A 27,060-nucleotide genomic window follows, 5' to 3' on the forward strand; every position below is an offset into this window, starting at 1 on the left:
CTAAGTGCACGCACACATATCCCTAAGGATATGTACTGGATTGAATAGTGCCCTCCAAATTTCATGTCCCTCTGAAACCGCAGAATGTGACCTAAATTGGTAAGAGGGCCTTTGAAGATGTAATAAATTAAGGCGAGATTAGACTGGATTAGGGCGAGCTCTAATCCCGTATAATTGGTATCTTTAAAGGAAGGGAAAGCAGAGGCACAGAAAACGCAGGGATGTGATGACAAAGGGAGGGCTGGAGTGATACTTCGACAGGCCAGGGAGTGCACCAGGAGCTGGGGCAGCAAGAAAGGCTCCTGGCCTAGAGAGTGTGGCCCTGCCGCACGGGGATTCCGGACGTTTGACCCTCAGAACCGTGAGGGAAGAAATTTCTGTTGTTTTAAGCCACCCAATTTGTTGTACTTTTTATGGCAGTGCTAGGAAACTCAAACACTACATAGAAGCACATTTTTTGAACATTTGAGAATTAGCCGTAGATACAGTGATATTTCCCCCTTAAATATTTCCTTATAGAGTGCTTTCCTACTACCACTCTTGGGCAATTTGACTTTGATATTACTCTATTATTTAATGTATAGTCTGTATTCATATTTCCCCTAATATTCCAATAGTATCCCCTACCCATTTATATATATATTTTGATCTAGGTCCCAAGTAGAGGGCATGTGTGGCACTTTCCGTTTCTCCTTGGTTTCCTTTAAACAAGAAGAATTTCCAAGCCTGTTAAAAATACCTTATATAACACTGACATTTTTGAATTTAATTTTCAGTTTTTAGAAATTTATTTTATCAATTTAAAATTTATCAGCACAGATTACACATAATATCCCTTCATTACCATTTTAATATCTAGGGCACATGCAGTTTTGTCTGCCTTTTTGTTCCTAATATTGTTTATGTGTATTTTCTGCTTTTTGTTTCCTGGATGAATCATGTCAGTTTTGCTTATTTCAATTTGTAATGCAAGGATTAAGGCGATAATTTCCCTTAAAATACTGCTTTAGATGTATCTAAAAGGTTTGATACTTAATACTTTTGTTCGGTTTTGCAATTTTAGTGTTTTCTTCTTTCATATATGACTATTTTTGTTGTCTTTAAATTTATAAGCATATGGAAATTTAAAGCCATTTGTCTTCTTATATTTTTGTTTTTTAATTGCCTTGTGGAAAGAAAATAGAATGTATATGACACCAATTTTTGAAATGAATTGAATGTCTCATTTATGTTAATATGGCCTAACATAAATGGTTCTAGTGTGTTTGAAGCAAATATGTATTCTCCAATTGTTGGGTGTAATGTACTATAACATTCTTTTTAAAATCTTATCAATTATTTTATTCAAATATTCTATTTTTTTCTTATTTCCTGTCTTCCTATGCCCATTACTAAAAGACATCTGTAAAGTTCTCTGTTATGAATGGTAAATTCTTCTACTTCTGCTTTTGTTCTGTAAACATTTTGCTTTATATATTTTGAGGCTCTGTTATTAAGAACATAGAAGTTTAGAATTATTTGACCTTCCTTGTGAATTGAACATTTGATAGTTATGTAGTAAACTTATTTTACCTGAAGTTCTATTTTGTCTGATAACTACTCCAGCTTTCTTAAGGTATTTACTTGGTTTCTATTTTTATATCCTTTGAATTTCATCTTACTGAGTCCTTAAATAATGTTTTTAACTGAAGTGAGCATAAAGCAGAACTTTTTCCAGTCAATCTCAGTTTTTAACAGCAATTTTTTAACAGAAATTTAAATGTAAATTCTATTTACATTTATTATTTTTTAATGTATTTTTATTTATTTGTAACTGCTAATTAAGGACATTCTATTTGTCCCACTGTCTCCATTTCTATTCTCCCCTATTCTTTTCTTTCCGTCTTTGGATTGATGCTGTTGTGACTACTGTTGTTTTTTATCTAATTACATTTTTTCCGCTACACTTGGTTGGCAGTTATACATTTTATATTTACTAGTTTAGTCTGCTCCTGCTCTCTTACCGTGCATCTCTAATCATCTGAAAAGCTTTCTGGTGGCTCTCCTATGTGACCTGTGTCCCACACAGAGGGTCTGGAACCATGCTGACCCAAGCTGCACCACGCGGCCTCTCGGTTCCTGGGACTTGCCCCAGCACTTCCGTGTCCTGCTCTTGGCAGCTTCCTGATGGCTACGCCTGAGAACAGATATCCAGTAGGAGCCGGAAGCACCGCACTTCAGGGACGCCTCTGCCGTCCAGTGAGCCAAGGACGTGCATTTCCCATACCTGGACCCCAGGCCTGAGGGAGGTGGGGGTGGGGCTCTTTCTTGGGCACTCTCACTCCCCAAGGAGTAGTAGCTGCTTCTTATTCTGGTACTCCAATATATTTTATAATTCATCTGAATTCTCATTAGCCAATTCTGTATTACGTTAATTCCCTGTTAATACTTCTTTATATTAAATTTTCCCTATTCAAATCACTGTGGTACCCCCCGGCTGACCAGTCTCTGTTTTTCTTATTTTATACTGTAAATATTTGCTTATGTTTAAATAGATATTTAACAGTACCTTTGGTACTCATCTGTATTCGTTTTATGTGGCTGATGGAACCCATTTACTGGCTTAAAACAATATAAATTTATTGTCTTACACTTCTGTAGTTCAGAAGTCCAAAATGGGTCTCTGTGGGCTAAAATCCAGGTGTCATCAGACTTCCACTTCTTTCTGGAAACACCAGGGACAATCCATTTCCTTGCCCTTTTCACTTTCAGGGGATGGAAAGTAGAGGAGTGGCAGATCCCGTGGCCCGTGGCTCTCATCCTCCATCTTCAGAGCAATGGGAGGCCACCTCTTTCTTGGGCTGCGTCTCTCTGACCTCCTCTATGCCTCCTTCTCCACATTCATGGATGCTTATGATCCCAAGGGCCCATCCAGGTATTCCAAGAGAATCTCTCTTTTTAAGGTCAGCTGATTAATGACCTTAATTCTTCACACTACTTTGCCACTTAAGGTAACATCGACTCAGGTTCCAAGGATTAGAGCATGAATATTTTTAGGGGGTTATTATTCTGCCTATCACACCATTTCTTCTTGCATTTCAGAACTTCTGTCTGGGATTATTTCCCTTATTCCTTTATAATTTACTTTAATGAGAGTTATTTTGATAAGAAGCTCTTCCACTATTTATTTGTTTGAAGATGGCTTTATTTCACCTTCATTCTTAACAGGCAGTTTTGATGGGCACAGAACTATAGCTCAACAGTTATTTTCTTTTAGCATTTTGTGTTTCAGCTCCAATTGTTGCTATAGAAAATTCAGCATTAAACTGCTATTTATTTGGAGGCAATCTCTCTGGTTGCTTTTAAGATCTTCTCTTTCTCTTAATGTCTTTAGGTTTCAAATTGATATAATTTAGTGTGGATTCGTTTAGGAATACCCTGTTTTGAATTTATTAGGAGATCTGGACTAGAGAACTGGAGGTTTCAACAATTCTAGAACATTCTCAGAAATTTTCTATTTTTATATTGTCTCTTCCCCTTTTTCTCTCATCTTCTTCTAGAATTCCAATTATATTAGCTCTTCCCTTTCATGGTTTATGACCTTCCTTTCATATTTTTTAAATCTTGTAAACTCTCTGAACTGAATTTTGGCTAATTATTTGGATTTATTTTGCCGTTCAAAATTTCTCTCTTGGTTGCTTCCAGTTTTGGTTGGTTATGAGTAAACCTTCTCTAAACATCTATGTGTGGAATTTTGCATGGGCATAAGTTTTCAACTCCTTTAGTTAAATACCTAGGAGAATATTGCTGAATCATATGTTTATCTTTGTAAGAAGCTCTGAAAATGTCTTCCAAACTGACTGTACCATTTTTCATTATCACCAACCATGTATAAGAGTTCTTGTTACTCCACATTCTTGTCAGCATTTGGCGTTGTGTTTTGGACTTTAGCTGGTCTAATGGTAGTGGTGGTGTTTTAGTTTGTGATTTCCTAATGATATATGAGGCCGAATATTTTTCGTAAGTGTATTTGCTTCTTTTTAATTGCTTTACTGTCATTTATTGGATTGATCGAGTTCCCCCACCCCCTGCCCCTTTCCTTAATTATTTGGAAGTTATGCTCTATAGCTGGTCTTTAACTGCTTACCCTTACTATTTTAACAAGAACACTTGGGCATTCCATATTTCTGCTCTCCTTTTGAACAATACAAGGGGCCTAGAACATTTTCATTCTAATCATTCCATTCCATCTTCCAAGTTATTTTTGTCTGGTACTTTATTGTTACCTTGTTAATTAGCCACTCAATTTGCTCCTTATTTTAACTATTATTTTTATTTTATTCAGTCAATCTTGTTTAGATCTATCCACATGCTTTTTAGTGTTCAGTAATCCTTCTTTCATCTCAGAGTTTCCTTCTGTGAGGGCTGTTGGTGGTAAACTAGAACAAGGAGTCTGAAAATGTCTTTGTGTCATATTCACTCTTGAATAGCAGCTTAGCTATGTAAATAATTTATTAATTACAGATATGTTTTTAAGCACTTTGAGAATACAGGCATCTGATTGGTTTCTATGAAGAGTTTAAAAGGAGCACTAATCTGTATAGCATAAAGTTTCATATTCGTGTATATGAATTGTTTTATATGAATTCTCAAAATCCTTATCTCCTTATTTATGGTTAGCTTAGCAGCTCTTTGAAAAACACTTTCTCTATCCCCCTGTACCTCTTCTCTCTCTCTCTCCTCTCTCAGAAAGCTACAATATTAAATCAACCTTTGGCCCGATTTTAGAGAAATGGATTTTGGAGCTTGGATTTTAGTAGTCTGATTTAAGAATATTCATCCCCAAACTCCAAAAACAGCTTGATATTTTTTACAATAAAGTCAGTTTCAAATATTCAGTTCCTCATGGGCTAAAGCAGGAATGGAGTTCCACTTTGCCATTTAGCTATGGCATCAGGTTTTTAATGTCCTTCAATTTTTCTGCTGGCAAATACATCCCGTTTATCATGTGCCATCCACTCGACGCCGCTGTTTGACATTCCCAAGTGTTGTAGAACATAGTGTGAAGGTGATATACTACATCCTGTCCCCTTTGGACATATGATTCACTACATATAACTATGCCAAACTGGAGAAAATTTCTTAAAAACTAAAAAATTGAAAGACATAAAACTTTAAAATTACTTCGGTGAAATGATTTTCTTGGAGCAGTCTAGCAAGCCAGCTTGTCATCCTTAAACTGGAGCACTCTGAGAAAGGGAAGAAACGGCATGGATAGCTTTTTCCTTTGAATTAGGAAAGCAAATGAGTATTTATCCCCTCCCTTCTTTCTCACAGGGGATCTTCAGTTAGGGTCTTTTGTTTGGAAGGCATTTCCTGACTGCTAGTCCAGTGGGCTCCAGACATTTTAAGCACTGCTGTGCTCATTATAAACCTTGTTGTTCATTCATTCATTCAACAAATAATTATTGAATCGCTCCTCTCCTATAGTCTGTTATCTATTGAGGGAGATAGGAAATAAACAAATGAAAAGGTAAATGCATGAGAAAATGTCAACAATGAGTGGTTATGGAGAATTATAGAGCAAAGTGATAAAGGTGGCTGGGTGGCTTCACTGGAGATGTGACATTTAAGACCTGAATGCCATACGATGATCAGGAGGAAATACGAACCTAGCAGATGGTTCAGACCTCAGGCAGAAAATGACTTGGTGTGTTCAAAGGCCCAAAGGCCAGAGGGTAAGGCGAGAGTGGTCAGAGGAGCAGGCAGGAGCAGGTAGGGTGGGGCTTCATAATTAGATGAAAAAGTTTTTCTTTTCCTTTAAGGGTGATGGAAGCCTTTGGAGGACTTTAAGGCAAACGTGCTGGAGGGGTAGGAGAAGACTTCTGTTGACTGCAGGATTCCAATTAGATGACATTCTGTCAACTCCCTCCCTGAGTGAGTTAGGGAGGGAGGAGGGAGAGACTGCCTTGGGTAGGGAGTACAGTGTGTGAACAAAGACGTTGCAGGATGGACATGTGCCTTGGACAGACGGTGAAGGCACGAGACTGGCTGGAGCAGAATTTCCTCACATGGAGTCGCAGGGAGTCAGTGGGGGTTGAGGCCAGGTTAGGGAGGGTCTTGACTCCTGGTTAAAGAGCTTTGACCTTCTGAAATAGGTCGTGGGGCGCCTTGGAGAGTGTCTGAGCAGGTGGGAGAGCTGGATATTGACAGTTAAGCAGTAGGTTGGGGGAAGGCTGTGCAGGAGAAGATGGGGTCCGGGGACAGAAGCAGGAACATCTGCTAGAAAAAACCACCAGCAGAGATGTGGACAGCAGGAGGTGGAACTGCATTCTGGAAAGATGGCAAAGGTGGCTGCGAGGCGAGGGCTGCTGTGCAGACTATGGTCAAGACACTCAGGGGAGTCCACTTGTGCTTGGTCGAAACGCACCTACAGCCAAGGTGGAAGCTGGATGCCTTGCCCCACTGGGCTGGCAGAACATGACTTTAGAGTCAGGCAGGCCACTTCATGGCAGTGCAACTGTGAGAAAGTCATACTCTCTTTGAGCCTTAGTTTCCCTGGCTGTCTATTGGGAATAAGGCATTTTCCAGGTCATTGGAGGGCTAAAGGAGGCAACGTGTCTGATGTCTGGCTCATTGGAGGTGCTCAATAAATGGTAGGTTGGGAAACAGACTTGGCCCAGTGGTTAGGGCACCTGCCTACCACATGGGAGGTCCACGGTTCAAACCCCGGGTCTCCTTGACCCGTGTGGAGCTGGCCCACGCACAGTGCTGATGCGCGCAAGGAATGCCCTGCCACGCAGGGGTGTCCCCCACGTAGGGGAGCCCCACACGCAAGGAGTGCGCCCCGTAAGGAGAGCCGCCCAGCGCAAAAGAAAGTGCAGCCTGCCCAGGAATGGCGCCGCACACACATGGAGAGCTGACACAGCAAGATGACGCAACAAAAAGAAACACAGTTTCCTAGTGCGCTGATAAGGATAGAAGCAGTCACAGACGAACACACAGCGAATGGACACAGAGAGCAGGCAACTCGGGGGAGGGAGGAAGGGGAGAGAAATAAATTAAAAAAATATCTATAAATAAATAAATAAATAAATAAATAAATAAATAAATAAATAAACGGTAGGTTCATTCACATCCCTCTTGGTGGAGCAAATCCTTGAAATGACGCAGGGGCTAGATTTAGGCCATCCAGCCCATTTCAACCGCTCTGGCTCTGGACCTGGTCTGGAGCTTCCTGTGGCAGTGCTGGCAAAGGGGCTGGTGGGGCTTTCTGTGTATCTGTCTCTGATCACAATCTCCCTGTGTAGAAAGATTTTAAAAAATGCCACCAATACTGTGAGTGACCCTCAGTGAGTTTCCTTGATCACTCTGGAAGGCTCTCTTTACCGTGCCCCTACCATCTGCCAGGAAGGGAATTCAGCTCCTTACATACATTGTTTCAGTTAACCCTGGAAACAGTTTGATTTCATCGATCCCAGTGTATAGATGAGTAAATCGAGGTTGAAGTAGAGTCATCATAGTCAGAAAACAGTAGAGCTGCGCTTGGAACCTAAGCCTGTATGGTTCTAGGAACGATTCTCTTTCCACTAAGCCCTACTGATGCTTTTTTGGCCTCTACAAGTCTCACCCTCTGACATACAAAATGGGCCTAATTGCACATGCCTTTCCTCACCGTGCTTCCCTTTCCTTTCCCCAGACTTTGTTGTAGGAAACAAATGAGAGAATTTATGTTCCAGTTAGTCTGGATACGTTATAGACCACCCCAGAACTTCACGGCATAAATAACCATCTGTTATGCTCAAGGAGCTGTGGGTCAGGAATTTAGGCCAGGCACAGCGGGGGTGGCTCATCTCTGTTCCACCATATCTCAGGCCTCATCTGGGAAGATTCAAAGAGCTTGGGGGGAGGCGGGGGTGATTCAACAGCTGGGAGCTAGAACCTTCTGGAAGTTCCTCACTCACATGCCTGGGGCCTGCACTGGGGTGACTCAAATGCTGGGCTCCTCTTGGGCTGTTGTGGGCACTTACTTGGCCTGGGTTTTTAAAATTTATTTTTTATTTTTATTTTTTTTTAATTGTCTTTTTTTAAAAGATACATAGATCACAAAAATTGTTATATTAAAAAATATAAGAGGTTCCCATATACTTCACACCCCACACCCCCGCTCCTCCCACATCAACAACCTCTTTCATCATTGTGGCACATTCATTGCATTTGGTGAGTACATTTTGGAGCACTGCTGCACTGCATGGATTATAGTTTACATTGTAGTTTACACTCTCCCCCAGTACATTCAGTGGGTTATGGTAGGATATATAATGTCCAGCATCTGTCCCTGCAGTAGCATTTAGGACAACTCCAAGTGCTGAAAATGCCCCCACATCACACCTCTTCTTCCCTCTCCCTGCCCTCAGCAGCTCCCGTGGCCACTGTCTCCACATCGATGAGACAATTTCTTCCATTGCTAGAGGCTCAGTAGTTCTTTAGGCCTGGGCTTTTCACAGCATGGCAGCTGCAGGAGGGTGAGATTTCCCCTATGGAGGAGACAGGCTCCCAAAGTGAGCACCCCAGGGAATAGGGCAGAAGCTGCGTCTTCTTTACGACTTGTCAAGGCAGTCAGATAGCATTGTTTCTGCCTAGGTCTATTGGCAGAAGTAGTCACAAGCCCGCTCAGATTCAAAGAGAGGAGACTTAGCGTCCCATCTCTCAATGGGAGGAGTGTCGCGGAATTTTATGGCTGTTATGTTAAAAACCACCTCAGGGGATAAAGGTCCAAGGCAATGATAGGATGGTGTGCAGGAATAATGGTTTGCTATAATCAATGATATCTTTTGTTTTAAATCAGAGCACGCTGCCTGGCCAAGTATAAAACACTCGTGTCCCAAAACGTGTTGAAACTGAGCTACATTTGGCTGTCAACAGGCTTTGCTTACTTTTTCCTGAAAAGAAATGCCTAAACTTAAGACACACACACACACACACACACACACACCCCTCCTTTGACAACAGCACCATCTACAATAGCATCAACACATCTGTAAGTGGTGCTGAAAATTCTGTAACCTGCCCAGATGCGATGGGTCCTGAAGACCCAGCTTTATCTGCCAAGACCGGGGAGGGAAACAATAAATGACCCCACTTCTCTAAGGATACCTTTTCCAACTTTTCTTTCTAAAGTTAGGTACATTCAGTTGAATTGAATTGGGGTCCTCTAGAAAACCTTAGTTTAATTTTCTTTTCAAAAAATGTTTCCATAAGCCCGTATAATTTATTCATTTCCTTCATTTATCTACTTTAAATTATTTAGGGACTGTATTTTGGTGCTTAATTGGCCAAGGCATTAATGACCCTGGTGAAAGTGAGAGGGAATGGCCGCCTTTATGCGGCGCTTGCTCCTGTTAGTGTCTGTTTTCTGGAACAGGGGAGTTATTTATTTATTAAAAACTATTGACCCAGATAAATTGCTTGAGATTCATTATTGCATTGCCAGGTGGGGCCCTGGGCTGGAGACTTGGCGCGACAAAGGCTTCACATCATCCTGTTTACCTTTCTCTGAGCAAGGTCATTAAAGAGACATCCCACAAGAGAGAGCCAAGAATAAGGGGTGCAGTCTCAAAAAGTCCACTTGTAACTCTACTTTGATGACAGTTGGTTATCTAAATGGTCATTATTCAGACGCCAAAATGGATAAACCACGAACAAAGAGGCAGGAATCCCGAGAACCACCTTGTCTGATTTGAAATGGTTCGTGTTGTTGTTGCTTACTTTTCACCATGGTGTGTGGGAAAATGATGGAATTTGAAATAAGGAGGCAGGAGTTCAAGTTTTGCATAGTTAACTGAATGTGGAGGAAAAGTTACACAGATCTTTGGAATCAGTTACTGGACTATAGTAAGATAGGGAAAATAACACCTGCTATTGCAAGGATTAAGGGACGTATGCGTTGCAAGGCCTGGCACCTAGGGAATGGGGACCCATTAATTGTTGGGTTGTTTTACCCACTTTTCTCATCTTTAATGACCCAACAGAGATGGAGAGAGCACGGGCTTCTTCCAGTGCTAAACTTAATCACTGTCACCCTCTCTAAGCCAGGCCATTGGTGTCTTTCCTTAAACAAAACCGATCAGGGTTGTGATGGTCATTTCAGAGACTTGTGGAGTAGGGATAAGACGAAGATGTTTTTACACGTATTGAACACTGGCTATGTACCAAGCCACAGAGCGTGTGTTTCACATGCATTTTCTCACTTCTTGCAGCGAGCTGATGAAGGAGGTGTAATGTTGCTTAATCAACCGCCCCAAAACATAGTGGCTTAAAACAACAAACGTTTATTATTGCTCCTAAGTTGACTAGGCAATTCTACTGTGGACCAGGCTGGGCTGAGCTCACCTGGGCTTGCTCATGTGCCTGTGGTCAGCTGACGAGGTGGCTGGGGCCAGCCTGGGGTGGCCTTGGCTGGCTGGGACAGCTTGGCTCTACTCCCCGTGGTCTCCCCCTCCTGCAGGTTAGCCTGAGCTTGTTCTCAGGGTGGTGGCAGGAAGAAGAAATGTGCACGTTTTCAAGCCTCTGCTTGCATCAGGTCTGCTACTGTCCTACTCCCCAGAGCAAGACACATGGCCAAGTCCCGAGCTCGGAGGGCACTGCCAAAGGGAAATTAGGGAGGAAGAACAAATCGAGGTCATGAACATACTCCTTCTACCACGGTGGCCTTCATTCCTGCCTCTATTTGTAGAGGAGATGGAGACTGGCAATGCTGTGCCATTGGCCATGGGCTGGCCCCCCATGCTTCTCTCTACTGTGTTCTTTCCTGGTGATCTACTATGTGGGGATGCTTCTCAATCAGCTGGGTTCTCTCCTCTTTCTCATTCCTTGCTCTGCATTAAAAATTTCCTGTGATATTTCAGTGGCCAACCCATTGGTCTTGAATTTAACCCAGTAGAATGACATCAAGGGACAATATAGAATAGTTGGGGTATCAGAGAAGCCAGTAAGTAGGTCTATTTGTTAGAGGCTATGATGGGGGGGGGGGGGGGCAGATGTGTAATTGGATAGGCATAAGTGGAAGAAAATGGGACAAACACTTTTCTCTCCAATTTGCTGGTTTCCCCAACTTGCCTGGGTTCCCTGGTCCCTCTCCAAGCCGGACTTTTTGGGTCCAAGGTGGACCATGGCCAGCTTGCGAGAGCTCAGAAAGGCAAGGTCCTGGCGTGGGTCTGAGGCGCTGATTAGCTCTGTGACCTTGGGGAAGGAAGTTAGCTGACTTCCCTGAGCCTCCATTGCCTAACCTCGGAAATGAGATACCACCACAAGGTGCTGTGGAGGTGAAAGAGACAGGCAGGTGAAGTGCCCAGCCTGGTGTGAACCCAGTGCAGCTACCAGGATTCACAACCACCCTCCACGACACCTCTTGGTGGATGGAAAGGCAGATGTGGCCTTCACAACTGCAGCAGCTCCGCGCGAGCAGCCAGTGTGGTGCCGGGAGGCTGAGCAGCTCAAGAACTGTTAATGGATTTTATGGCTTTGTTGAGTACTCCAAACTACAGTTATTAATTATAGGATGCTGTGTGGACACTGCTGCAATATATACATTTTGCTAATTGATTTGTATAAGCTCATATCTAGCAACATAAAGAATATGCAGTACCATAATGCTTACAAGGGATCGTAATTGCCTTTTACTGCCCTCTCTTGCTTCCCAGGCAGGGAACCAAAGCTTGGAGCACTGGATTGACAGCTCTCTTCTGTCTTTGGATCTGTGGGACCTAATCCAGTGCAGAGCGCTAGAGCCATACACCATGCGTAGGTGCACAGGAAATGTGTTGACTCAATGAATAAAGAAATAACTTTTGTCTGTTTCTATGTTTTCCTGTCTACCTTACGAACCCTGAATTGTGTGTGTGACACTGGCACCTCATATATACAAATTGAGGCAAAATATGGTCAAAGATTTTATTTTGAGACATTAATTAATGTTTATGGAGTACCTTTACGATTCTTGCATGATACTGGGCAGTGGTGGGAGATGGCCAACACGTGTCTGGTCCCTGACAATTACTCAGGGGCATAAAACTTTACAGTGCATGACGTCAGGTGGCCTTGCCTTAGAGATGTGCACTGACAACATCAAAGTAGCAACTTCTTGCCTGCGACCATGCTGTCGAGAAGCTTAAGTGTGGCCCCCACGGCAATCCAGGCAGATCAAGCCCTCCGAGTTTTCCTTTTCTCTCCGCCAGCCGCGGGCTGCCCCTGCCCTCTCCGAGGCGGCCTGGAGCCCAGCCAGGGCCCTTCAGGTCCAGGGCGCTGGACCCACTCCAGCATCTCGGAGCAGCACTTGCGCTTCCGAGCAGCAGCGTGCGCCTGGCGCCCTCCCCAGACCGGGAGGCGCAGAACGCCCAGGGACCCCGCCAAGGGCAGGACCCGCACGGGCGACCGCCGGCTTCCTCCCCCCGGAGGTCAGTTCAAAGGGCGTGGCAGGGGGCAGGGGGTTCCCTGCGGTCCCGCGGGCGCCCCCCAGGCTCAGGAGGCCGCTCTCGAGGGGAGCCCGCCTTCCCCAGCGGCAGCTGTTTGGAGAGGCGGAGCGGGGGCGCCCGGCGGGAGGCCCAGGGCGCTCCGGGAGCTGGGTGCCGGCCGGGGCCGGAGCAGCCGGAGAGCGCCTGCGAACCCTGGGGCGGCGGGGGAAAGTTGGGGGACAGGGCGGCGGGGCGGGGAGCCGGGCGCGGGTGTCCGCGTCTCATGAATATGCACGAGCCACCTCCCTCCCTCCGTGACGTCACTGGCCGTCCCAGGGTGAGCGCCGGAGCCGCTCGGGGTCCGCGCCAGTGAGCGCGGCTGCAGCGGGGCCAGCGAGCGGCGCGCCCGGAGCGCAGGCAGCGGCGGCGGCGCCCGAGGCGGCCAGCGGGCTCGGCGGGGCCGGCGCGGCGGGCGTCTGGAGGCGGAAGGCGGGCGGCGGCGGCGGCGGCGGCCAGGATGCTGCCCGGGCGGCTGTGCTGGGTACCGCTCCTGCTGGCGCTGGACGTGGGGAGCGGCGGCGGCGGGGACAGCCGGCGGCGCCGCCTCCTCGCGGCGAAAGGTGGGTGCTGGGGAAGTTTCCTGCTCCCCGAGGAGGGCGGCAGGCGGGCTGGAGGGTGCAGGCGGCGGGCGCCTGGGCTCCCGCGGGCTCTGCCCACCCTCCCCTGGCCGCAGCCGCTCTGGCCCCTGGAGCCGGGGATCTCGGCAGTAAGTGCCCTGCGCTCCGGACCCGATGGGTTCCACCCGCGGGCGGTGGCCCAGCTCCTGGGAGGGCGCCAGGGGCCGGGGAGAGTGCGAGGGTTGGGGGGGCCGGGACAACTTTGGGGGCTGCCTGTGCCAGGGTGGGGGCGGAGTGGGCGAGGGCTGGGGCGCGGCGCTGGCTTGGGGAGAGGAGGCAGGTGTCTGCTCCAGCCCTCGGAGGAGGCCGCCGAGCCGGGACGCGTCCCTCGTCTCGGGGATAGCGTGGAAACTTGTGGGCTCCCGGGCAGCGCCTCCTTGGCACGCCCCAAGTTCCCCGCGCGCGCGCCTCTGCCTCCCCAGGGAGCGCGCTCTCTCCCGGCGGGCAGCGGGGTCGGGCGGGGGGACGAGCGAAGCCCCTCGTAGCCCCTCTGACTCCGCTCTGCTCCTGCGGGTGGAAGGGCTGAGCCTGGAGCCCCTCGCCCGCCCGCCCTGTGCCCTTGATGGCCCTCCTTCCCCGGCGCCGAAAGCAGCCCGAGCCTAGGGAACGCCGGGCCCAGCCGACCGGCCTGAGGCCGCCGAGCCCCGGACTTTGACAGCCGCCCGCGAGCGCCGGGGAGGAGCGCAGGGGTGGGGGCGCCTGGAGGGCGGGTCCGGAATGGATGGTCTCGTGCTTGCAGGGGCGAGAGGCCGGGGAGGGGGCGGGCGCGGGGCGCCGGTGGCAGACCCGGGCTGGAGCACCCCGGCCGGCTTAGGGAGAACTTGTTGATTCGGCACGCTGTGACCAGGCGGGTGTGCGTGTGGGCTGAGGACGGTGGCGACAGCGAATGGGGGACGCGATGGTCATCCCATGGCGGTAATCTCGTCTTGCCACCGTCAGAAGGCCGAGGTGTTTGCCCCTGTCAGAACCGAGGTTGCCTATCGAGGCAGCCCGATTTGGAAGCTCGTTTTGAACTCCAGCTTGTGAGTGGCTCAGGAAGGGGGGCGGTTGTAGCAGGTAATAATGACTCCTGGAGTTGGAGAGAGGGAGAAGCAGACAATTGCCCCTTGTCTGAGCCTCACAACTGCCTCTCCAGCAACTTGGGATTGATAAATGTGAAAATAAGGGAGTTTTCTGTTTATCCTCTAATCTTTGATGTTTTTGGAGACAAGGGTTTGAAACTACCTTTTCAGTAGACATCCAATTTATTTTCAGCCTTTGTTTTTCCTGATGTGTCATTGCAAGGCAGTTACTTTTTTTAGGGAGACAAACAAAAATTTATTATGGAAATATCTGAATCATTTTGTGGTCAAGGAGCCACTGATAACAAGGAATCAATCTGGGAGACTGTTGTTTTGGTGGAAACAGGAGTAAAAAAACAATGAATGTTCAACCTTTGCCCTCCTTCCCAACATACGCACTTTGTTAAGCAGGTAAATTACAATTCTTTGAAGATTTTCCATCACTTTGTAGTGGAGCAAATGGTGTATTAATAAGCCGATGCCTACAAACAGGGGAGCTCACAGCAAGTGAAGACCGGGAGGAAATCATGTGGAAAGAGGAGCAGGTGTACTTTGTCCCATCTGTGCATGAGTCGCTGAGTTCTCAGGTCCGAAGGGAAGTTTTGGAGAGACAGAGTAGGAAAAAAAATGAAGGGGTAAAACTCACTTTCAGTTAGTCGCATTTATGTGAATAATTGTGTACATTTTAACCAACCCTCTTCATCTTCTCAACTTTGAACATCTCCATTTTGTGGTTAAAACAAGCCACGAACCTATTTACAAGTTTATTGGCCCTGACCTGGTGAGTTGGATTCCGGTTTTTGTTTCTTTCCACTTCCAACCACTGGGGGGCTGCAAAGAGCGCTTTGTTTTTCCTTCTTCAGACAAAAGTGTACTATTTGATCAAAACAGACATTTATTATGACACTTTAGTTGGTATTTATAGGACAGACGTTCCTTATTACAATGCACGTGCATTTTAGATTTCCAAACCTCACAGAATCTCTGAAGAGCGCTTGAGATAATAAAACTCTGTTCCATGGATGATGCACCCTGTCTCTGACTTCACTGTTTTCAAAGATTTATATCGTTTTTCCCGTCTCTGAAAAAGAGAAAACTCGGGAAAGCAAGTGAAGGGGGTTGAACAAAAAATAGCTTTCTTCTGTATAATTCTGTCTTCATGTATAGAAAGAAATTGGGAACCTGGCGACAAGCCGCCTGGCAGAGCTGAATGCTCCCTCTGGACAGCTGTGAGGAAGCACGGGTGCTCCCAGCTCTGGGCTGGCAGAAGATGCTGTGTCTGTGGTACACAGCTGGTTCTGCTTTGTGTTCCTTGCTTCTTGCTGTAGGGAATTGAGCAGCTAATCCTGGACAACTGTCGGAGGTTTTCATAGAGTCGCAGCGTTTCGGTACAGATGTACTCCGGGTTTCAGAAATAATGCAGTGGCCAGGCAGTTAGGATAACTCCTTCCCTCTGCCCTCCTATATCGTGGCTATTAAAAAATGACAAACAGTCTTCCTAGATTCTTTGAAAAGACCAGTTATTTCAAAAAGCTTGCATGTTTTATGAACAAAGCTGGGAGGGTGTTGTAGACCCAAGGAGTCTCTGGGGCTGAGACAGACGATCTTATTTAGGAGAAAGAAGAACACGCACTTCAGACAGATGTCTTAAGGTTTGTGCTAATTTGGTGAAATATCAGTGGGTTCAAGGTTTCAAGTATCTGGTCCACAGTCCATTTTCAGTTCTCACCATTGAGGCACAGAGTGTTTGGGACAGTACTTCAGTGTAGACCATCAGTTATTGCAGCAAACCCCAGCATGCCCAGGGCCTGGCCAGTGCTCTGGAATATTTTGAGCAGATGACCCCAAACCACTTCCCCTCCTATCCCACCCCCACCTTTCTTTGAGGAGCTTTTGATCTACTTGGAAAGACAAAATGTTAATGTGGGCTCGTTAGGAGAATGACAGCAGGCAGACAGAATTTGTCCAACGTGTGGGACTGACTATGTGCTGGGGACAAAGACATGGGAGATGGACTGGGGGAAGGGCTTACAGAGTAGCGTTTGGTAATATGGAGGGGAGAGGATAGAGCAGAATTACAGTAGTAGTAGTAGTAGTAGTAGTAGTAGTAGTATACTCGTAGTGAACATGGGCATTCGACCTCCTCCTTAGAATGAAGCAGGCTCTGTGCTGATCCCTCCATGTGGGCTCTCTCTGATCTCGAATCCTTACCATCCGTGCAGGGCTGGTGTTAGCCCATTTCACAAATGAAGAAACGGAGTCTGACTTGCTAAGACCGCCAGCTAGGGGGTATGGAGCTGGCGTGAGAATAAGAGTGGTTCGCCCGGGTCCCCTGACCGCTCATTCGCCTCGTTCTGCCTCGGGTTTGAGAAGCAGATCTAAAGTGTAGGAGGAAGCTCAGTATCTGTAGGTCTGAGTTACTCAGGAGCCCTCGTGTCCTGCCCAGAGCAGGATGAGAGTCCAGGGCTGTGATTTCAAAGGGACCTGCTGGAGAGGTGGGGGAAGTGGGCCTTACGGTCATCTCTGGAAACTGGTGTTTTCCTTGCTTGCAGCAGCAGCTTCGTCTTCCCTTCCACACGTTCAAAAACCACGCTTGACCGTTCCAGATTGCACCCTGCAGAAATCGGTGTGTGTGAAATTTTTGTGGTGAATTTTTCTAAGTCAACTTTGGACAAATAGCACGTGTCTCTTAGAGTTCTTCCCGCACAACTGGAGCACGAGTGACAAGCAGCGTAGAGCTTCTGCTCTCCCGAACCACCTGGAGTTCCTGGCCTGGGATGTGCTCTTTCCCTGCCTTGGACCCCAGGGCTGAGTCTCCAGCCTGGAAGGTCTCCTTTCTCAGCCCAATTCCCACGTGTCACTCAAGACACAGCCAGGCTTGCACGTCCCCTTCCCTGACTGCTCCCACAGGCTGGTCACCCCAGGAGACCACGCCCCTCCTGGCCTGCCTGTGTTTCCTCGTCATCAGCGCTGTGGGTCCCGGAGGGCGGGGCTGTCATCCTGCCCCTTCCTGCGTCCACAGGGCCGCCAGACGAGCTGAGTATTGGCTGGCTTAGGGAATGCGCCTGTCTATGCTCCTGACTGCTACTGTTTCTTGACATAAACATTTTGAACGTTTTCTCCTCTCCTGGGGGATGTAAGATTGGGCTTCATAGCTAGGGGAACCTAGATTCCAACCCTGGTTCTACCACTTCCTAGCTAGGTGAGCTGGGGGAAGTTAGTTAACCCTCTGAGCCTCAGTTTCCTCATCTGTAACCTGGGCATGGGAGAAGTACCTTGCAAAGATAATGCTTAGAAAGAACGTAGCCCAGTTCGTGGTAGGAAAAGGCTCTGAATTCACAGTATCTGTAATTATCAGTCAGTTAAACACTGGGTTCTAGGTTCTGAAATTTGGTGAAATTCCCCCTTTCTGACCTCTTTGAAGTTCTGTAACTCTGTTCACATCCTCATTCAGCTCAGACCGCATGCACATGCTCACTGTCTGTGTGTGTTACGTGCATGTGTGCGCATACACATGTGCAGCGATGCCAATATCATATACGAATGAGTAGACACGTGTGTAGCTTGAATTGCCTGTGAAACATCTGCCTCTTCACTAGCGTGGGGCTGCCTTGGAGGCCAGGGTCCCCATCTCATTCATCTCAAAAGCCCTGGCACTTAGTGCAGGGCCTACTCAGAGTAAGGACTCAGCGATGTTTGCTCCATAAAGAAGTAAACCGGTCTCCAGGAACCAGTAACAGAGGTGTGGCAGGGTCTGTTCTCTGGAGGAAGAGCTCATGTGGTGCAATTTAGCTGTAAGAACATGCCTCCCGCTCAGTTAGCTCTTTCCTCCCAGTCTTCCTGACCCATACAGCAGAAAAACATTATTTTTTGCTTGTTTATTTTTTAATTAACAGAGTTGTAGCTTTACAGAAAAGCCATGCAGAAAGTACTAAGCCCTCTTTTTTGTTTAGGACACTGACTGCCTTTGTGATAATGCATGCTTATATGGTAAGGGATAACTGAAGTTACGACAATGAAATAACAGCTTGAACTAGATTATTGAAGTGCTTTGTTATCTAGCCCACCTCTAATTGGAGCCTGTGGAAATGGATCCATTGGACTGATGGATTCTGAGGATGGACCATGGGGAGGACTGAGCTGGGGAAATGTGTTGAGAGGAAGCTATTGGCATGAACAGGACAGGACTGTGCTGTGAGCTTTGGGGTAGAAACAGGCAGAAGGTGGGAGGGGGCCTTGGCCAGAGGGGGATGCTCGGGCTGAGAGTTAGGCCAACCCAGGTGTGCACGGGGCCCCGTTCTTTAGCCATCTCAACAAATTGCTGTTGCTCAGCCTCCTGTTTTTCTAAGGGAGGGGGATGAAAAGAGAAAGCAAGTTCCAGGTATCAAAGAGCTCATACTCTGTCTAGGGAAAGCACCACACATGACGCCAACTCTTGGGGACCTAGATAATGTCGGGGGAAGTGGTAAATTGTGCACTGCAGATCCCAACAATGTCTTGTAAAAAAGGGAGAAATTGGTAAAGAGAGAAGTCCGGAAAGATCTATAGAGAAAATGAAATGGTCTTGATGGGTGAGCATCTTGATGGGGGAGAGGGTGGGTGGTCAGGATGTGCATGATTTGTGCAAAGGAAAGAATGAGGAGGGAGCTCAGCCAGGGCCAAATAGAATCTGCATACAGACGACAAAACAGATATAAACAGCAAATATTTCTTGAGTGCATGCTATATACCAGGTTCCATTTTAAGCCCTTCACCTGTGTCGACTGGTTTGTGTCACACTAAGTATTACTCTCCCAGTTTTACAGAGGAAGAAACTCGGAGAAGTGAAGTAACTTGCCTGAGGTCCCACAGCTCAGAGACGATGGAACTGGGTTTGGACACAGAAGAGTGTAGCAACATGGGCTTCCCTACCGGTGATCCGGTGTCTGCTTTAGGAAGGTGCTGAGTGAGGTTCTAGGGGCTCTGCAGCCCAGGAAGCATCTCCTTGTCCAAGGACATTTGTTCGGGTTTCTCTACAAAATTGCAGAAAGAATTGGTTTCTCTGGAAGCCTCATTCTTGGACTTGCTTCTTGTCCAGGCAGCTTGAAGCGTGCCGCACCTCCCGCCTGGCTTCAAGCAGAGAAGGCTGTTGTCTGCCCCGCGCGGCCCGAGATGTGCTTGGAAGGGTCTCGGGCACTGGAGAGATCTCCTTAACCAGCCAGCCAGCTTCTGTGCCACCAGTTCCCCGACCGTGGCTGTTCATTTGAGTCATTGTCTTCTTCTGACTCCTTTGTTTAATCAGGGAAAGTTAAGTGAGGACATTACAAACACTAGCATGTGTATTAGACAGCTGGGCACTGCAGAATGAGGAGGGGGTGCTAAATGTAAAAAAAAAAGTCCAGGGTGGGGGGAGAAGGTGGAGAAGGAGGTGCATGGCTTGCTCATCAAGCTTGCCTTTTCTCCTAATATCATGGCAGTATTTTATGTACATCAATTGTATATTCCACCACTGTCCCTTTCACCGCTTGGTATGCGGACACGTCAGTCCACGTGGCAGCAGAGCCAGGTCACAGCACTTGCAATTGGTTGAATCCAGCACCAGGGAGTCTGTGTGGTGAGCTGAGTGACATCTTGGACAATGGTCACCTGAGTCCCACTTATCCTACTTGCAACAGTCTTCTTATTCTGGGAACAAGAACTTGCCTCTGAAACCCACTAAGCACCCTGCTTGTCCCCAGTCCAGTGCCCTTTGCTCACAGAAGTCCTCCTGATGGCCCTGCCAGACTTTTCTCCTAGCTCATCTCCGGTCCCCTTAGCCCCCGCGCCCTTAGGGGCTCGCTCAATTCCCATACCTTCCAGGGTGCCCCGGGGCACTGCCAGCCCCCAACCCAAGCCTTCATTTTCCCTCTGAGCATCTGCTGCTTCCTTTGCAGTCTCTATTTGGGGAGAAGATGTGCTGCCTGCCCACCCACCAAAACGAGAGCCCCAGGGGCCCTCCAGCATGCTTCTCTCTTTGCACACGTCACACCGATCCATCCTCCTGGCTGGTTGATTCCACCCGTAAAGATCCAGAAGCCCTCCCCTCTGCAGCCCTTGCCGTTGCCTTGTTTAGCGTCTTTTGTGATTGAAAGCCCTTGATGCTAATTCTGACCTCCCTCTCACCCCATGTGGCACACTGCTGCTGGGAGGGCCACTTAGACCCGAGTCCCAGCAGGCCTGCAAAATCCACCCCAGTCATGACTGAGTTCTGTTTCTTCACCGTCCACTCTTGGTTCTCTAAGGGTGTCAGGGTTCTGAGAACAGCTGAAGCTCCTGGAATTACCTCGAGCTCTCGGCCCTCACAGTTTACCACTGCAATGCCCTTCATCCCAACTGCATGGCCCCTTGGCCAGGGCTCTACCTCCACATCATCACCGTGCCTGGGGGCTCCAGCCCCTGGAGTCCAGGTTCTCATGTCACATTTAATATCCACTGCCAGGCCTCCCGTCCCCATCTGGAGGAAACCAGCCCTTCTCAGTGCAGGGTGTGTGCACCTGTGCCTCCCGCCTCCCGCCTCCTCCTTGGCTACCATAGTGCGTCAAGGAGCTCAGATGCCCACACGGCAAAGACCAGAGCAGGAGGTGTCTACGGAAAATTTCTGCCTTCACCTTTCCACCCCAATCTCCCCTGAAGCAAGGGTGCACAGGGACCCGCTGTCTTCCTGGAGCAGGGGGCCACACCCTGCTTACGACCCCCCAGGGAAACCCCAATCCTCTCAAGATAGATTCCAAAGTCTCCATAAAAGTCTGTTGATGGCTTTGCTGCTGACAATTTCCTGTTAGTAAATGCTGCTGTTTGTCAAGAGCTTACTATGTACCAGGCACTGTTCTGAGTGCTTTATGAGCATTAACTCATTCAGCCCTCACAGCCACTCCCTGAGGGGGGTGCTTTTAATATCCATAGTTTACAGGTGAGGAAACTGAGGCAAGGAAAGGTTAAGTTACTTACCCAGTTCACCCAATTATTAGAAGAGTAGAGCTGGGATTTGGATCCACCAAATCCAGAGCTTATCTATCACCTCATCCCCTGAGCCCATGCCTCTCAACCCTGGATGCACAGTGGAGCCACTTGAGAGGGTTTTAGAATAACCGTGGTGCCTGGAATTCACCTGCAGAGATTCTGATGGAATTGATCTGGGCTAAGACCTGGGATTTGGTTGTTTTTTTTTTTTAAGATTTATTTTGTGTATTCCCCCCCCCCCCCCCGCCTTCGTTTGTGCTCCCTGTCTGTTCTCTGTGTCTGTTCCTCTTCTTTTTAGGAGGCACTGGGAACTGAATTGGGGACCTCCCATGTGGTAGGTGGGCACCCAACTGCTTGAGCCACATCCACTTCCTGACCTGGGATTTGTTTTTAAAATTCTCGGGTGATTCCAATGCCCAGCCAAGGTTGAGGATTGCTCCACCACACTGTCCTGCTTCTCCACACTGCTAACAGTGCCCCCACAGCACCTTTGCTTCTTTGCGCGGATGTTGCTCCCAGATGGGAACCTGTCTCTTGTCTTCCTTGTATTTCCGTTTACCCCCTTGCTTGCCCCTTCAAAGCACCAGTCACCTTCCTGTCTCCCCTGGCAGTCTGTGAGCCCCTCGAGGCGGGAAGCACCCTGTGCAGCTCAGCATGACACGTTCCCAGCACTGTCTGAGGACCAGGGGGGATGCTGGGTGCTGAGGGCGGGGCTGGGGGCAAGGTGATGCCCACACTGGCTGTGAGTTACTTTGCACCTGTATATGCTTCTCCCGATCCACACTGCTTCCTGCCTTTGCTTCCTGGCAAGAATCCCCACTTCCGGTCTTTCCTCTTTAGTTAGCCCGACTGTCCACTCAAACCAATTTGCAGGCTTCACTTTGTTCAGTTTAAAATACACAGTTCTGCAGATGAGTCAGGAGAACATAAACAACTCCAGAATGTGTTGGGAAGTCAGGCTGTGAATGCCTTTCTTGCTGCTGCTAATAAAGTTTAATTGGCCAAAATGGGATTTATTCCTATGGGATCACTGCCTCAGCTAGTCATGTGAAGGTTGCTGATTTTTAAACACCACCTCATTTTGCAACTTCTGCCGCTTGGTATTTCCGCCATGTCTGTTGTATTATATAGTTAAACAAATCTGCAGTCCTCATCACTGAGGAGTATCAAGACAAAGACTAAGTTAGGTGCTCAGGACCCCACTGATCAGCGGGAGACTTGGGGCAGGTCCCCAGCTCCTCTGGGTATCTGTTTTTCCATATGCAGAAAGGACACTATGCAAGAAAGTTGTGAGTATCCAAATAGAGGTGATTCTGAAAGCCCTTTGAAGGGATAAAGTGCCTCGAAAAATAAGTTGATCTTATTTCGGAAATTTGTTTTGAGACTTAGGGACAGAAAGACACACACACAGAGAGCAAAAAACAAAATTCTGCATCTTTCTGCCTTTACCCTGTCTTATAAATTTAGTGAACTACATAGGCAGGAGAAGTTTGAATTTAGCGTAAGTGCCCTACCAGTTCTTGGATGTACAGCCTGCAGATGTCACACAGCTAGTGGTCACCACGGTTGTGCAATGAATGCAGCAGTTGCAGGCCCATAAAATTTCAGGGAAGAACCAGTCAAAACTCTTAATATTATGTCAAGTTGATGTGTCGTTTTCCAATTTGCATGGATAACTGCATTGCAGCAAATTAATTAAAACAGATAAATGTTAATGTAATGCATGTCTCCTTGTAAATTAATGGAACATAACCATTACAGGGGTGTTTGACTTATTTTTTTAATTTATAAAATGCTGAATTCTCCTCTAAAGTTAGATATAGCAATAGGAGATGCTGACCCATCTATAGCATTAGGAAAAATAATCACATTTCTATAAATTAATCACTCTCTAAAAGGATATAGTTCATTAACACCACGAACTGAAAGTGTTAGATGTAAATTAGATTAACCTTTTTAGTGACACTTTCATTTATATTGCGCATTCTCCTCAAACTCAGAGCACTTTACATATATTAATTCAATTAACCCTCCCCAGACCCTTGTTAAGTAAGTACATATATCAAAGTTGGAAGGGAGGAGAAATGAAATACTTCAAAAACATTGAAGTCCTGGTCTTAGGCTGCATTATTTATGATTTTCTCGGCAGCAGCACAGTTGATCCTGGACTTAATGTAGCTTAAGAACATGGGTAGATAGTTAGGCTTTCTCTCCTGCTGCTGAGAAGCACTTAGTATGTCACTCCATATCTGAAGCCAATTTTGCTTCTATCTGATGCTTGGGCCAAATGCTCTAAGGAAACTTGTGCATTTTTAAAAGAATATGCACCCCAGCCTGTCTGGGCTTGGCTGTGCAGAGGCCATCGCCCGGTGGGTGCAGGCGGCTTGGCTCCAGCACTCCTCGGGAGCACCCAGACAGCCCCTTCCCCATGGGTGGGCTGCTGCTCGGCTTTCCATCCTCTTCATGTAACGTCCGGGAGCACCTGGGGCAGGCTGGGACTGCTGCCCAAGAACTGGAGGTCACATCTGGAGAACACACAAGGGCCAGCGGGGGGTGGGAGTGGGGCTTCAGCCTCCTCCGCTGGGGCCCCTCTTTAGGCCTGCTTTGGTGCAGGGCCCTCGAGAACTGGTGTGGAGAGCAATGAGCAGCCAGGGGAAGGGTTTGCCATCCGTCCTGCTGTCGCTTGTCCTTGGGAACGCCCCGTCTTCTGTGAGGGCCATGCCTTCTTGCAGGACTTGGACCTAGAAGGCTATCATTGACACTTTCCCTGGAGCTTATGCTGGGGCAGTAGAGGAAGGCACTGCAGGGGTCTTGCATTACGAAATCTTAGGAAGAATCAGGAGACTCTGCACGCGTATCTTTACCTTGGCTGCACATGCGTTTGGTGACTTTAGGTTCTGAGTGTTCATTTTCCAATTTCTTCTGTTCCTTCAGGTTTTCAGACCCACACACACTCTCCTAGGGGCAGATTTTCACTGTCTTCTGCAAACCAGTTGCAATGCGTCTCAGATATCAGCCTTCCCCAAACATATGTTTCCAGACTTTCTTTCAAGGAAGAAGCTACCCCGAGTAATGGCTAACCCAAAGGAATGAATCTGTTAGGGTTAGGCATGAAATGGAATGAAGGAGAAAAGTTTTGGAGTGTTGGGGATTCTTTTACTCTATCCCTCAAGCCAACATGCTGAGGCTATTTTAAACCCACGCAGCCCTAGAATCTTAGTTCTTTGTACTCTGCCAGCACTTCTTGGCCACATCTCTTTGCTGCAAATTGCCCCAGCTTCTCTCCTTCAGACACTGCCTGGGAGGGATTAAGAATCAGGATTTGGAGCCAAGAACTAAAAGACAAGCCATCACTCGACAAAACTCACAGCAGTGTTGGAGAAAGTAAGAAAGCACTGAGTTTACGGTTCATGGTATTTTAAGATTTTCGTTTTCTTTCCTCTTTGTTTTGGGGGTGTGTGTATGTTATTTTTCTTCATTTGTGAAGGGGTTGATAGTCATTCGGCATTGGAGGGGAGACAAAAGCCATTGTTGTCAGAGTAGAAAGACTTTCACATTTAAGGCCTAGATTTCACCTTCATAGCTTTCTTCTTGTGGGTATTTTTTTCCCCCAAAGGAAAACCAATTATTTCGGTTTTATTGCACCATCATCAGAAATGTCAAGGTGGTTGTATCTTGTTTCATTATTAATTTTAAAGTTATATTTAAGACTTTCTAGTAATTTACTCTTCTTTTTATTAGATGTCATGAATAAAGATTCTTTTATTACACTTGCATTTCCCCTCTTTGTGCACCTCCTTCTCTCCACTCAATCCTAGTCCTCCAAAAGTGAAATTCTAGCCCTTCTGGAAAGAGCAACTGAAGTCAGGGACCCGCCAAGGGTCTCTGCTTGAAGCGGTAGCTTTTCTTGGACTTTCCCTTCCAGACACATCACTCCACAGCTTTGTCCCAGAGCCCGTTGGGGGAGAGGGCAAAAGTTCCAGGAGTGTCAGCCTTCAGCCCACCTCCCATCCCACCATTCCCCTGTCCTGCGATGCCAGTTCTTGCCCCCTCTCCCTCAGGATCCTTCTCACTTTATCCTTGGTGGCACCAAGTGCTTCTCTGGGAGGCACGTTGGGCTGCTCTTGAAGCCACTCCTTAGAATACTACCAATAATGATAAGTCATCCTGATCTGAGACTTTCTTCTTTCAATCCTGTGGAAAATAGCAGTAAAAGACTCCTTGGAAAACTTTGCTATTTTCATTGATCAGAATTACCCAATCTCAATAAAGACAGAGGGCTTGCTATGCAACCACTGCTTCCAAACAAGCCCTCTGGCTCACACTTCCAACTAATTGGCCTCCTAGGTTGAACATTAGAAAAGTCAGAGCGCCACTGCCTCTGCCCAAGCCTACGAGTCACTAGAGCTTTAAAGCTCTACTTACAGCACCTTATCAGGGAAGAAACATCACTGACCTTCATGCAAACTAAGGTCATGGGGACATGACACCTGACCCCACTAGTGATGTCTGCATTTGGAAAGAGAGTGCTCTGCTCGGCCCATGGGGTGACGTGTTCTCACGTGGTGGGTTTTAGGCAGTGTGGGAAGCTCTGGGGGCGTTGGTGGCTGTTGAGGCAGATGGGTCTCTGCCATGACTCTCACATCATATCTGATGTCAGTCCCTCGATCCAAATGGTGTGGCCGCTCCAGAGGTGAGTCTAGGAGACACACCTTCTGTCATCTGAAAGCCGGCAGTGACTGGACACAGATCTGCAGGAAACTGGGGTGCTGCCCTGCTGACCGCCAGCTCTGATGGGTCTCAAGTGTCTTTTCAGCCTTGGGTCCTGGCGTGAGACAGCCTGGTTCTTAGGTCTGGGCAGCTTCTGTGGCTGTGGGTATGACATGCACTTGGGCATCTCTCTCCCTGGACCAAGGCAGCCTCGATTCCCTGGAGACTTTGACCCCTGTCGATTCCCAGCCTGCCCACCTGGCCAAGGGGGCAAGATGGCGTTGCCATCTACTGGGGTGCCCTAGCCTAGGTGGGCCGGCGGGTGGTGCTCAGACCCACTCACAGAGGCATCCCCAGGACCCTGGCATCTGGCCCAGTGTCCCCCTTCGGTTAACCATGGGGATGCACCTGGCTCACCACCTGGACCGGCTACTTAAGGGCAGCGCAGGCTTCTCCTGAGGAGGGCCCTGGCACTTTCTCCTGACTTAGCCGCTCATAGAACACTGAACGTCCTCCCTCCACTGGTCTGTGTGTTCTTCAGTGTCCAGAAAGTTTCTGAATCTCATCTTTGTTTCTTGTGGGTGAGGACCATCCACCTGATGATTCAACTTCATCCAGCTCAGGATGAGGTCAGCAGCCAGGTGTCTCTGGGTGGGGGCCTCGCTACTCAGTGAGCTCTTGGTAATTTGCATTCTCCTTGCCTCTGACGGAAGTTGTTCTAGTCCACCAGCTTCTGGACCGGTCCCTCCAGTTCTCTGCAGTGTTTGGTGGATCTGTATACACACATGCCCACCTAGTCTCTCATGCTGGAAGTTCCTCTTCATCACTTGTGGGACAAAGTCCACATTCTTTGGCTTATCTCAAAAGGCCTTAGTCTGAGGAAGTAGACTTGGCCCAATGGATAGGGCATCCACCTACCACATGGGAGGTCCAGGGTTCAAACCCCGGGCCTCCTTGACCAGTGTGGAGCTGGCCCATGCACAGTACTGATGCGCGCAAGGAGTGCCCTGCCACGCAGGGGTGTCCCCCGTGTAGGGGAGCCCCACGCGCAAGGAGTGCGCACCATAAGGAGAGCTGCCCAGAGCGAAAGAAAGTGCAGCCTGCCCAGGAATGGTGCCACACACACGGAGAGCTGACACAACAAGATGACGCAACAAAAAGAAACACAGATTCCCAGTGCTGCTGACAAGAATACAGGCGGGC

The 27,060-nt window shown here is 47.8% G+C and overlaps 1 protein-coding gene across 2 annotated transcripts in view; it reads left to right on the forward strand.

The window, feature by feature from the left end:
- Positions 1-12,941: 12,941 nt before the first annotated feature.
- The window catches only part of CLSTN2 (calsyntenin 2), a 666,422-nt gene continuing 652,303 nt past the window's right edge, over positions 12,942-27,060 (forward strand). Inside the window, exon 1 of one of the 2 annotated variants that reach the window (XM_058295067.2) lies at positions 12,942-13,051. In XM_058295067.2, coding sequence (XP_058151050.1) covers positions 12,949-13,051 — 103 coding nt within the window. In that variant the 5' untranslated portion in view covers positions 12,942-12,948. Of the gene's footprint in view, positions 13,052-13,937; positions 14,110-27,060 lie in introns of those variants that run through there. The other variant, XM_071214548.1, reaches the window with a different exon arrangement.

The sequence above is a fragment of the Dasypus novemcinctus genome, chromosome 4, assembly GCF_030445035.2.
Source record: "Dasypus novemcinctus isolate mDasNov1 chromosome 4, mDasNov1.1.hap2, whole genome shotgun sequence".
NCBI classification, from domain to species: Eukaryota; Metazoa; Chordata; class Mammalia; order Cingulata; family Dasypodidae; genus Dasypus; species Dasypus novemcinctus.